The sequence below is a fragment of the Bufo gargarizans genome, chromosome 7 (genome assembly GCF_014858855.1).
Source record: "Bufo gargarizans isolate SCDJY-AF-19 chromosome 7, ASM1485885v1, whole genome shotgun sequence".
Lineage (NCBI taxonomy): Eukaryota > Metazoa > Chordata > Amphibia > Anura > Bufonidae > Bufo > Bufo gargarizans.
In genome coordinates, this window is record NC_058086.1 from 57,968,227 (window position 1) to 57,981,005 (window position 12,779).

The 12,779-nt window shown below is 43.7% G+C and overlaps 1 protein-coding gene across 2 annotated transcripts in view; it reads right to left on the bottom strand.

Moving 5' to 3' along the window:
- Positions 1 to 12,779, bottom strand: part of ASTN1 (astrotactin 1) — a 499,082-nt gene that overhangs the window by 88,894 nt on the left and 397,409 nt on the right. For both annotated transcript variants that reach the window (XM_044301692.1, XM_044301691.1), the window contains exons 13-14: positions 8,204 to 8,398; positions 4,328 to 4,455 (exon numbers count right to left, since the gene is read on the bottom strand). In XM_044301692.1, the coding sequence (XP_044157627.1) occupies positions 4,328 to 4,455; positions 8,204 to 8,398 (323 nt within the window). The remainder of the gene's footprint in view (positions 1 to 4,327; positions 4,456 to 8,203; positions 8,399 to 12,779) is intronic.

Sequence of the window (12,779 nt, forward strand, 5' to 3'; positions counted from 1 at the left end):
GCTTAAAAAGTTGATGATGCCGGATAACCCTCTTTCCCAACAGCTGACGCTGGCTTGTCGGAACTGCTAGCCCACCAACTACTGCCATAAAGACTGGTGTACTCGGAGGCTTTTAGAAAATTTGTGGTCATTAGCACACCACAATGGAAGGTCCCCGGAAGGAAATATTTCTCCCAGAAGGGCATCCCAGAGCTGTATGGCCACATTCAGCGGCAAGTGAATATATCTCTGGCACACAGTGTAGGTGCCAAGATACATCTGACCACAGACACGTGGTCTAGCAAACACGGGCAGGGAAGGTACATAACTTTTACTGCCCACTAGGTGAACCTTCTGACGGCCGTCAAGCATGTAACCCATGGCTCCCATCTAGATTTGGTGCCATCAGTGACATCATACCTTACGACTTCCTTCTGAAGCGTGCATTGCATCGTGTCATTGATCGAGTAGGAGCAGGGAGATGTCGCAATGCTGAATGAATTCCCTAGGGGGGCTACTCCATCTGAGACAAGTCAGCAGGAGTCTGAAGAGGAGTCAGAGAAGGATGGTGGCTGGGGGGAGGAGGAGGAGGAGCAAGAAAAGCAGGCTTTGAGAGGGACTTTAAACTTTTTGGGCATCCCTGGTGTTGTCCGTGGCTGGGGGGAGGAGACCGAGGACTACATTCTCCTGGGCGATGAGCAGGAGCCAGGGCGCTCCACCACTTCCAATTTAGTGCAAATGAGGGCCTTCATGCTCCAGTGTTTGAAGAGGGACCCCCGTATAAAAAGCACAAAGGGCAAGGACCAGTACTGAGTGGCAATGTACTTAGACCCCTGGTACAAACACGAAATGGCGGACATGTTACCAGCATCATATAGGGCTGTCAGAATGCAGCATTTCAAGGCCTTGCTGTGTGAGATGCTGCATTTTGCTGTTGCGGGCGCTGGCAGAGAAATTTCCACCCACAGCGAAACAGGTGCGGGTACCAATCCTAACGCGCCTGCAAGAAGAGAGCGGTTTGAAGATGTGTTGGTTACTTTGGATATTAGATCATTTTTGCAGCCAACACATCAACAGCCGCCCTTCAGATCCAGCCTCAGGGAACGCCTAGACTGACAGGTGTCCGGCTACATCAGGTTAACGGCCGATGTGGACGCTCTGAGAAGCAAGGAACCTTTGGACTACTGGGTGTGCAGGCTTGACCTGTGGCCAGAGCTGGCACAATTTGCCATGGAACTCTTGGCTTGCCCCTCATCGAGTGTCCTGTCCGATAGCACGTTCAGCGCAACAGAGGGGATTGTGACCGATAAGCGCACTCGCCTAGCTCACGACAGTGTGGACTACCTAACATTTCTAAAAATGAATGTGCCATGGATCTCGGAGGAATGCAACACTTGTGACAACCTCGTGTAATTGAATTTCCTCATGCCAGCTCACACATATCGGCCACTACCCAGAACAAAGAATGGTCCTTGTCTTATGTATATACAGCGGCATAAAAGGCCTTTTCTGTCAGGTGAATGCCTAATTTTTGGGGCCTGTACTAGCCGACACTAAAATTTTTAAGCGAGTGACCGCCTAATATACCTCCAGCCAAATAATCACAAGTTCTTTTCTGTCAGGTGAATTCTTAATTTTTGGGGCCTGTACTCCCATGGCCTAAAATAATATTTTTCTAGGCTCCAGCAGGGCACATTTTTGAAAGTTTCCTTTTAAGATGCATAAAAATGGCCCCTGATTAAAATACATATTTTTTGTGGGAATTTTTGCCAATGATCCCCCTCTGGTATATTACTGTCAATGTTGTGGGACTATTTGTGCACTTCTAGTAAGTATTTGGTGGCTGCAAATATGACCTGAAGTTTTTTCAGGTTCGCCTGCCATTAAAGTCAATAGGGCCCACCGCGAACGCGCGGTTCGCGAACACTTGATCGCAAACGCGCGTTAGTGAACCGTCCCGGACGATGTTCGCCCATCACTACCGATGATATTAATTAGCATATCTGGCGCCAAAATAAAACAGGGGGCATAGCGGATGATGAAATAAAATAACAAGATGGTATCTGCTGAACCTGGACTATAGTATGATGTATTGCTTTTATAAAGAAAAAACTGGTGAAAGGTCCTCTTTAAAGGACAACTGATAGGTTCAGAGCTTTCATGAGCAAAGAGGGATGTGGTAAGGTTTGGCAAGGGCACGGCCTCCACTACGTATAAGCACAGTCAGCAAACCTTCCGGAGCCAAAACATTCTTGCTATCCTTTTATCATATTAATAGAAGGTTAACCTCATCTGTTTAAGTCATGTTACCAATTTACATAAAAGGAAGATAATGTATGTGTGCATAAGGTTATGGCGTGAGCTAAAGAGAAGAATGCAGACAGCTCCGGTAATAGGTGAGTGGAGAGTAATGACAGATTCAGTTTATCTATGAAAGCTGCTAATTAGACAGGGTTCATACAATATCGGAGCGCTGGCTACGCAGCATATGTTAGAGTGGGATAAGAAGGTGTCTAAGAAAAGCGTAATGGTTCGATAATGTCACCGTGCTGATTAGTAATGACTTCAATTGGAATCGTCTGCCTGTGAAATTCTGAGACTGAATATTTTGACTTTAACTGTTTGCAAGCAAAGCTCCTCAGCTGTCTTATTCCAATAAATGTAAGGCTGCAGAACAGAGGAAAAAAGTGGATACTGGAATTTCTCTGCCCCAGTAGACACTGATTAAAAATAGTCATTGGTACATACAGAATTTAAGGGGTATTCCTATCTCACACATTGATGACATATCACTGGGATATGCCATCAATGTCAGATATGTATGTGCAGGTCCCACCTCTGGGACCCACTCCTATCTCTAGAAGGGGGCCAGCAAACTGAAGGAGAGCACATGAGCATGCGTGGTGCACTCTCATTCCCTTTTATGAGAGTTCCAAAAATAACCAAATGACCATGCTCAGCTATTTTTGGAAGTCTCATAGTGGTGAATGGACAGTGCACCAAGCATGCACAGCCATCTCTCCATTCACCTCCATGGGGCTACCAGAAATAGTCGATATCTGGCTCTGTTACTTTCAGAACTCACATAGCGGTGACCGGAGGGTGACCATGCTTGTGCGATATGCTCTCCTTCACTTCAGGGGGCCCGGTCTGGAGATAGAAACTGGTCCCAGCGGTGGGATCTGCACCTATCTGATAATGATGCCATAACTTAGTGATATGCCATCAATGTCTGAGGTTGGAATACCCCTTCAAGGTTTTAAGTATGTAGACAAACAGATCTAGTCTAAATTTTTTGTAGAATAATTGAGGGTAGCGCCTTTTTTAGACGGAACATGCCCATCTACCTGAGGCTTCTGAGCAGAATACGTATGTAGCTGGTTCCTACACTGCCCTGAATATTGTAGGCTTAGGTAAGTACAAAGAGAGGCAGTATACTAGTGCTAGGGACCCATCTGCAGAAGCCACCTTGACGCCTGGTAGATGGGCCTGACATATGTTTGATCGAATATGTGAGCTTCCATGGACTCACTTATAGTCGGTATTGTACCACTTTTATTTAGAATGACCCCCATTTCTTAGCTCTATTGTTTGTATGTATAATGGTGTGCAGCCATTTTCTTTTTTATGACACACAAATCACCATTTTAAATTCTTCTAAATTTAAAACCGTAGATTCATTAGAATTTTCCCGTGTAGATTGTAAGCTTTTCTGGGCAGAGGTCATTTCCCTCTTTGTACCAATCTGTTAATAAGTTAACGCTTATTGTACTTCTCTTTTTTATATTATGTATGTATACCCTCTCTTAGAAATACAGTGCCATAAAGCACCTTAGTGACCACCCATACACATTTTTACGGCTCCTAGTCTAAGCATGGCATGAATTTCCTGTGCAGTTGAGAGCGGGGGCTTGGTCGGGCTCCTGCTGTAACAGTTCGGACTGGCAGAAGCGCCGATCCAGGCCGTTTAACCTCTCAGATGCCACGGTCAATAGCAACTGCAGCATTTAAGTGGTTTAGAAGGAGGGAACTCCCTTTTTTTTCCGACCAGTACCCAGCGAATAAGAACATGGGGAGCCCTTTCATGGCTGTCTGGCCCTAATGAAGACCCCAGGCCTGCCTGTAGTGTATACCTATTAGGCCGCACCTCTGTGGCGCAGGCTGCTGGTATCTGTCAGTATAGCATTGACAGCATAATAAATTGTACTCAGACTGAACAGTCTGATTTGCCATTATAACGTCATAATATCAGATGATATCACACTTAGTAGAAATCGATGAAACTTCACCCCCAAGTGATAATGAAGTCCACATTGAGGGGGCGTGGAAATTCAATTAAGTTACTGACCTGTCAGAAAATCAGGGTCAGGAATCGGCTCTGAGATCTCTTCATGGCATTGGGTTTCTGAGGGTATGGTGGATACAATGAGACCATCTGGTAGCTGATGTTCCAGTCCACGGGCAAAATTATTCTGTCTACAATAGAAGCATATATATATTATTTAGGAGTCATGGAAACAAATTACCTACTGCATCATATATTATAGTGGTTTATACGTTGTTACGTTCTTATTGAAAATATAAAAATGTAACAATTTTAGACTAGGCTTTCTTGGCATTGATCTGTAACAAATTCACAGCTGAAACTTGGATTTCTGCCTCATTCCTTAATCACATGCTCTGCCTTTGGAATCCAAGTAGAATCCTTAACATGTGAACATGACTTTAGATAATAGGCAAAAAGAAAGGATTAATTTTGGACCCGTTAAAGAAGTATCATCTATCCAGTCACTGTGATTGAGGGCATAGACATTGATGAGACAAGCCGAATGGCTGCTATGAGGCCCATGGAGATGAGGGACAGTTCAGGTTGGAGCAGTCTCCATTTCCTTAGGTTGTGGGAACTTGCACAGAGCCACCTCAACCTAGAGTAACTTCCACTTTACCATAAAAGTGAGTGCAAGGGAGCAACTCTGCCTGATACAGATCTGTTGTCCAGGAAAGGAAAGGAAAAGGCAAATTTGAAATGGAATGTGTAATCAGAAAATGATCAGTTTTTATGTTAAACATTTTTTTTAGAATTTTTAATTTTAATTTTCCATCTCCCTATCCATATGTTAAAAAAATATCTAAAATCCCGCAGTTTCACGCTGGCCATTAGATCTAATAATATGTTTAGCTGTCCTATTCTGTACAGCTAACTTTTCAGCAGTCATCTTATTATCATCACATGAGGTATTGCTTCTGTATAACAGAGGATCCACCATTCACAAGAGGCAATATCACAGTTTATTTGATCCCTCCTGACCTCTGCACAGGTCACAGATCATGCCTTGAAATCTCTCCCATATAAGTCAATGAGGTCCCCTCCTGTTCATTGTGTCTATGGCCCATATGGCTGACTTCAAAAGATAGAAAGTCTTAACACATTTTAGGCTTTGTGTGATTATTGCAGGGTTGTCTACCTTTTTTTTAAATACAGATAGTGACATGGATTAATAAAAATAAATTAAAATGTTTTTAACATAAAAATGTGATTTAAACAATAGGCCATTTTCTGATGGCATATTCCCCTTGAAGCCCTCTGGTTGCTCTCAAGCCATGGTAGCATGAACCAGTTATAGCCATAGTCTAATAAATTTAGGGTATGTTGTGCAGGACATTAATAAAAAAAAATAATAGCAGCAAGATAAGTCTCATTCATATTTGTCTTCTCTCAAGATGCTCAAAAGGGTTGGCCACTTTCTGGTTACCGTTGACCAATGTGTTTGTAAGATGTCTATATGGCACTTACTACTATAGCCTTTGTTGAAAGTCAGTGACATATTTTGTATTTCATAAGGTATATCACCCTTTTTAAAAAGGTATTTTGTGCTGTACACACAGAGGTATTGTCCATAAAATGGCTACTAATGGAAGGTCATGTGACCAGGCAAATCACCTTCTCCATTCAATTACACTGGCACCTGCCATCTGCACTTGCACCATTGGGAGTTTAGTGCAGTGTGTCTGAATGGAGGAGGCAGAGTGATGTCTCTGGTCACATGACCCTCCCTCAATGGTCATTTTTTAGAAAAGACCTCTTTGCGGACAACACAGAAGATTTACCTAACAGGGGGACATGGCTTATAAAATATAGAAACCGGCATAGAATATCAACAAAGGCTATATAAGGGCAATATAGTCATTGTACATTCATACTAGTCACAAGTAGCCAGAAAGTGGTCAAACTCTTTTATGGCAGCTTCTGAGTTATACAGTGGATCTGGAGGTGCTAGTTCTTCTGGTGGAGAGACCCTTGTAGGCATAAGGACTCTTATAGGCCATGGAATGCTTCTTTGGGAAAGGGGTGCAAGTTATCTCTCTTTTCAAAAAAAGAAAAGAAAAGAAAGTGAGACACATTTTTTGGAAAGAAGGTTAATTTACATATTATTTATACAGTGAAACCTCATTGAGATGGATCAGCCAAAATTGAATTAAAAGTGGACTTCTGAGGAGGCTGGTCTTCTCAAGCCAAGTTGGCATAGGTGGAAAGGAAATCTTTTAAAAGAAATCTGATTTTGATAAAGGTTTATATAATCTTTTGGAGAGGTTTCACTGTATTTTATTCTGGGAAAATCTAGATTGTGGTTATCCTGCCATTTCCTCATCCCTTTTTCTCATCCTTTTTTTTATATTGATGGTCTTCCACTTTCCAAAAAAAAAACTCCCTTTAGTGTCATAGGAACTAGTACGCTTGCTGTCTAACAAATGTCTGCCATTGCCCAACTTTGTTATTGTGGCGCCTTATCAAACAATAGGGGGGCCCAAATGAAATATATACAGAGTGAGGGGGGCCCAAATGAAATATATACAGAGTGAATGGGGAGGCAAATGAAATATATACAGAGTGAGGGGGGCCCAAATGAAATATATACAGAGTGAGGGGGGCCCAAATGAAATATATACAGAGTGAGGGGGGCCCAAATGAAATATATACAAAGTAAGGGGGGCCCAAATGAAATATATACAGAGTGAGGGGGGCCCAAATGAAATATATACAAAGTGAGGGGGGCCCAAATGAAATATATACAGAGTGAGGGGGGCCCAAATGAAATATATACAGAGTGAGGGGGGGGGCCCAAATAAAATCTATATAGAGTGAAAGGGGAGGCAAATAAAATATATACAGAGTGAGTGGGGCCAAATTAAATATATACAGGTAATGTAGTGGGTGGGATAATGAGAGTGGGGGGGGGGAGGGGGGCCCCAATCCAACGTTTGACCTGGGGCCCATAGAACTCTAGTTAAGCCTCATGCACACGTCCGTTGAACATGGACCGTGAGATACCGGCCTGGATTCCTGCTGAGTGCAGGAGTGCACGGCGTCATTGGTTGCTATGATGCCGCGCGCTTCATGCCGCCGCTGCTGTACAGTAATACACTCGTATGATCTAAACGAGTGTATTACTGCACAGCGGCGGCATGAAGCGCACGGCATCATAGCAACCAATGACGCCGTGCACTCCTGCACTCAGCAGGAATCCAGGCCGGTATCTCACGGTCCATGTTCCACGGACGTGTGCATGAGGCTTTACGCTACAGAACACAACGATCTTTACTGGAGTATGAGAAAACCCTAAAATTGACATATACATGAGTGCCAGGCACAGATGATCCTTCACATATTTGAAAGATTTATACCATTGAGTAATGCGTTTCGGGGGTGAACCCCTTCTTCAGACAGGGAATTGGCCATGAGACAAATGTTGCAGCCTAGTAGCCCCAGCCTTACACCATCTCTGGTGGAAAGTGAAGTTGAGACATTTCATGAATGGTACACTGCTCTTACAGATTGCCCAACAGAAATGTCCCTGTATGTCTATGTAGATACACCTCGTCATAATAAATATATTTATTGATTTATGTTTGGTCTGATAATGAGCATTGCCTATGCAGAAATAGTTTTCATTGAGGGTTGGCATCAAAAGATGTAATAGTTATAGTCCCATCCATAGAAATCGCCTCCTGAATTCATGGGCAGCGCTTGCGCAGATGACACTTTATTTTCACCCAGCCGGCCGCTCATTGCAGTCCTGAACGCGCACGCTGCCACGCATGCGCAAGGCTTATTTCTTCAGTGACGCGTCTCATACAGAGCCTTTGCGCATGCGCAAACAATAGATTTATGCATCAGTGTACAGCTTTTTTTTATAAAGAATTTAACTAAATAAGTTTTATTCACCTAAATGATCCTTTCAGCAGCTGGCCTGGTGATATCTCTTTGGTTTGATTGTTGTAACCATAAAAGAGCTCCCCAAATAGTGTCTGGTTCATTGGCACCTCGGGACTTTCCCCACAATGAGCTCCGCCTGGACAGGATTCTGTGACCAGATGACATGACAATCCATCTGGGCCCAGTTTATAGTCTTCAATACAGCTGAAAGAGAACACAATATTGGTCAAGTCAATAATAGATTCCACACTCTGAACTAGAGACTTAATCATTTCTCATTCATCAGCAGATCTGTCTCCTCTTTGTTGCATCAGGATTAGTGAACTGCAATGCAGGAAAGCAACTCTGTAATTGCAGGGTGCCTTCCACCAGACAGCACAGGAACCCTGGCCTGACCTTAATGCCAATTAAAGCAGAATATAGTCAAATAAAATCCATACAATAAATAAAAGTAAACTTGACATTCACACATAAGGTGCATTGTTAGAGTAAAGCCAGTGGGGGCAACTATTTTTGGCTAATGAGGATATAGTCTATCAATTATCTTCTCCTTTTATATTTCTTTTAGGCCTCATGCACACGACCATTGTTTTGGTCCGCATCCGAGCTGCAGTTTTTGAGGCTTGGGTGAGGATCCATTCACTTCAATCCCTTGCTCTATTCCGTGGTCCTCAAAAAAAAAAATAACCTGTCCTATTCTTGTCCATATTGCGGACAAAATAGGCAGTTATATCAATGGCTGTCCGTGCCATTCCGCAAATTACGGAATAGACGCCATCCGTGTTTTGCAGAACCGAAATTTGAGGACCGCAAAACACACAACGGTCGTGTGCATGAGGCCTTAGGAAAATGATACGGTCATAATTTTTTCAAATGAAGATCTTTTGAAGAAAATCAGCATCTTCAAACCAACATCTAAAAAATTAAAAGACTCTTCTCATTAATTCACCAGGAGGTAAATGTGGCCAATGTGCAATGTACCTAAAGTAGGCTGGGGCTACATGGCCGTCTTGGCCATGACAACGCTGCTAGAATTTTTTGTGCAACTTGCGAATTGTGTTGGATCCCATTTCTTTCAATGTCTGCATTGCTACACAACCAGTGAAGGAACGGTCACGGGTCTTGCAGGATGACGTGATGAGGGTACGGGACGTGTTCGCAACTGGCTGCAAGTGAGACGGACGACCGAACATGGAACAGAGCAGAGGTAAGTATTTTATTTTTATGCATGCACACTCCGTGCGCCATACTGGGGGCACCTGGCACTATGAATTTAATTTAGAAAGTAGGACCCGCGCCGGCCATATAAGAGGGGGCCACAAACAATAAAATTTATACAGAGTGAGAGGGGAGCAGGGGGCTGCCAATCATTCAATTATATACAGGGGCAAAATTAAACATATATAGTCTGAGTGAGGGGGGCCCAAATGAAATATATACAGAGTGAGGGGGGCCCAAATGAAATATATACAGAGTAAGGGGGGCCCAAATGAAATATATACAGAGTGAATGGGGAGGCAAATGAAATATATACAGAGTGAGGGGGGCCCAAATGAAATATATACAGAGTGAATGGGGAGGCAAATGAAATATATACAGAGTGAGGGGGGCCCAAATGAAATATATACAGAGTGAATGGGGAGGCAAATGAAATATATACAGAGTGAGGGGGGCCCAAATGAAATATATACAGAGTGAGGGGGGCCCAAATGAAATATATACAGAGTGAATGGGGAGGCAAATGAAATATATACAGAGTGAGGGGGGCCCAAATGAAATATATACAGAGTGAGGGGGGCCCAAATGAAATATATACAGAGTGAGGGGGGCCCAAATGAAATATATACAAAGTAAGGGGGGCCCAAATGAAATATATACAGAGTGAGGGGGGCCCAAATGAAATATATACAAAGTGAGGGGGGCCCAAATGAAATATATACAGAGTGAGGGGGGCCCAAATGAAATATATACAGAGTGAGGGGGGGGCCCAAATAAAATCTATATAGAGTGAAAGGGGAGGCAAATAAAATATATACAGAGTGAGTGGGGCCAAATTAAATATATACAGGTAATGTAGTGGGTGGGATAATGAGAGTGGGGGTGGGGAGGGGGGCCCCAATCCAACGTTTGACCTGGGGCCCATAGAACTCTAGTTAAGCCTCATGCACACGTCCGTTGAACATGGACCGTGAGATACCGGCCTGGATTCCTGCTGAGTGCAGGAGTGCACGGCGTCATTGGTTGCTATGATGCCGCGCGCTTCATGCCGCCGCTGCTGTACAGTAATACACTCGTATGATCTAAACGAGTGTATTACTGCACAGCGGCGGCATGAAGCGCACGGCATCATAGCAACCAATGACGCCGTGCACTCCTGCACTCAGCAGGAATCCAGGCCGGTATCTCACGGTCCATGTTCCACGGACGTGTGCATGAGGCTTTACGCTACAGAACACAACGATCTTTACTGGAGTATGAGAAAACCCTAAAATTGACATATACATGAGTGCCAGGCACAGATGATCCTTCACATATTTGAAAGATTTATACCATTGAGTAATGCGTTTCGGGGGTGAACCCCTTCTTCAGACAGGGAATTGGCCATGAGACAAATGTTGCAGCCTAGTAGCCCCAGCCTTACACCATCTCTGGTGGAAAGTGAAGTTGAGACATTTCATGAATGGTACACTGCTCTTACAGATTGCCCAACAGAAATGTCCCTGTATGTCTTTGTAGATACACCTCGTCATAATAAATATATTTATTGATTTATGTTTGGTCTGATAATGAGCATTGCCTATGCAGAAATAGTTTTCATTGAGGGTTGGCATCAAAAGATGTAATAGTTATAGTCCCATCCATAGAAATCGCCTCCTGAATTCATGGGCAGCGCTTGCGCAGATGACACTTTATTTTCACCCAGCCGGCCACTCATTGCAGTCCTGAACGCGCACGCTGCCACGCATGCGCAAGGCTTATTTCTTCAGTGACGCGTCTCATACAGAGCCTTTGCGCATGCGCGGCAGCGTGAGCTCTCAGTACTGTAATGAGCGGCCGGCTGGGTGAAAAAAAAAATGTCTTGTGCGCAAGCGCAGTCCAGGGATTCGGGAGAGGAGCAGTGGCCATAGGAGACACATGAAAGAGCACACAAGGAGTGTGATGTCAGAAAGAGGCGTGGCAAGGCTTCACTCAAACTGCCCAGCCTTAGGCCTCTTTCACACGACCGATTTTTTTTTTTTTCGTTTTGCGGGCCGTTTTTTGCGTTCCGTATACGGTCCGTATACGGAACCATTCATTTCAATGGTTCCGCAAAAAAAAAGGAATGTACTCTGTATGCATTCCGTTTCCGTATTTCCGTTTTTCCGTTCCGTTAAAAGATAGAACATGTCCTATTATTGCCCGCAAATCACGTTCCATGGCTCCATTCAAGTCAATGGGTCCTCAAAAAAAAAACATGCATCCGTATGTCTTCCGTATCCGTTCCGTTTTTTGCGGAGCCATCTACTGAAAATGTTATGCCCAGCCCAATATTTTCTATGAAATTACTGTATACTGCATACGCCATACGGAAAAACGGAACGGAAGCGGAAACACAACGGAAACAAAAAAACGGAACAACGGATCCGTTTAAAACAGACCGCAAAACACTGAAAAAGCCATACGGTCGTGTGAAAGAGGCCTAAGAAGCATGAATCCAGGAAGTGAACAGAAGAGCTGGCTGCAGGTGAGGACGAAATAGCAAGATGGGAAAACCCCTTTAAAATCCAATCTGTAAAGGAATTTAAAAAGTTGTGTATTTGAGAATTCAGCTCCGAGATCTGCTGCCTGAAAGGCTTCAAGGCAAAAATGAAGATGTGCTCTCATCGGAATCACTGTGTACTGGTGCAGTATATGCAAAGGTGAATCTTCATCAGCTGAAATGCTTTTCGTTTGCAAGACAATTAAAAGCGCCTCTTAACAGATGATTTTGCTGTGATGGAAAAACAGAGGACATGGCGCAGCAGAAACAATGAAAGGTTGCTGATATTAATAGCATTACCCAATTATCTAATTTCAGCAATTATGTTACACTGATACTTGCTGTGTACACAGTGGTCTTGTTTACCATCACTAGTACAGAGGACACGTGCAGCTGGAAACAAGCGATACATTGTGCTTGTAGACAAAAAGGAATGTTAACCCCTTAAGCATGCCGCCTATTATGCACTTCAGGACGCAGCGTTTTATTCGTTTTGTCATTTCCGAATACCCAAAAAGCCATAACTTTTTTATTTTTTTCATCAACATGGCTTTGTTTTAGTGGGATAACTTGCAGTTTTCATTGGTGCCATTTTGCAGTACATAAACTTTTTGATCACTTCAATGATCATTAGCATTTGGGCACATGATGCTTTTCAACTCCACCCTTGCCACTGGGGAGCGTCAGGGGCGTGATGTGGTGCCCCCACACATTTATTTTCATTGATGCTAGTTTAGTGGCCTAAATGATGACTGGAATCTACTCCAGGGGGCTACTGGCACATGATAGGGGGGCACTCTGACTACTGGCACATGATGGTGGGGGGGGGGCTCTTATTACTGGCAC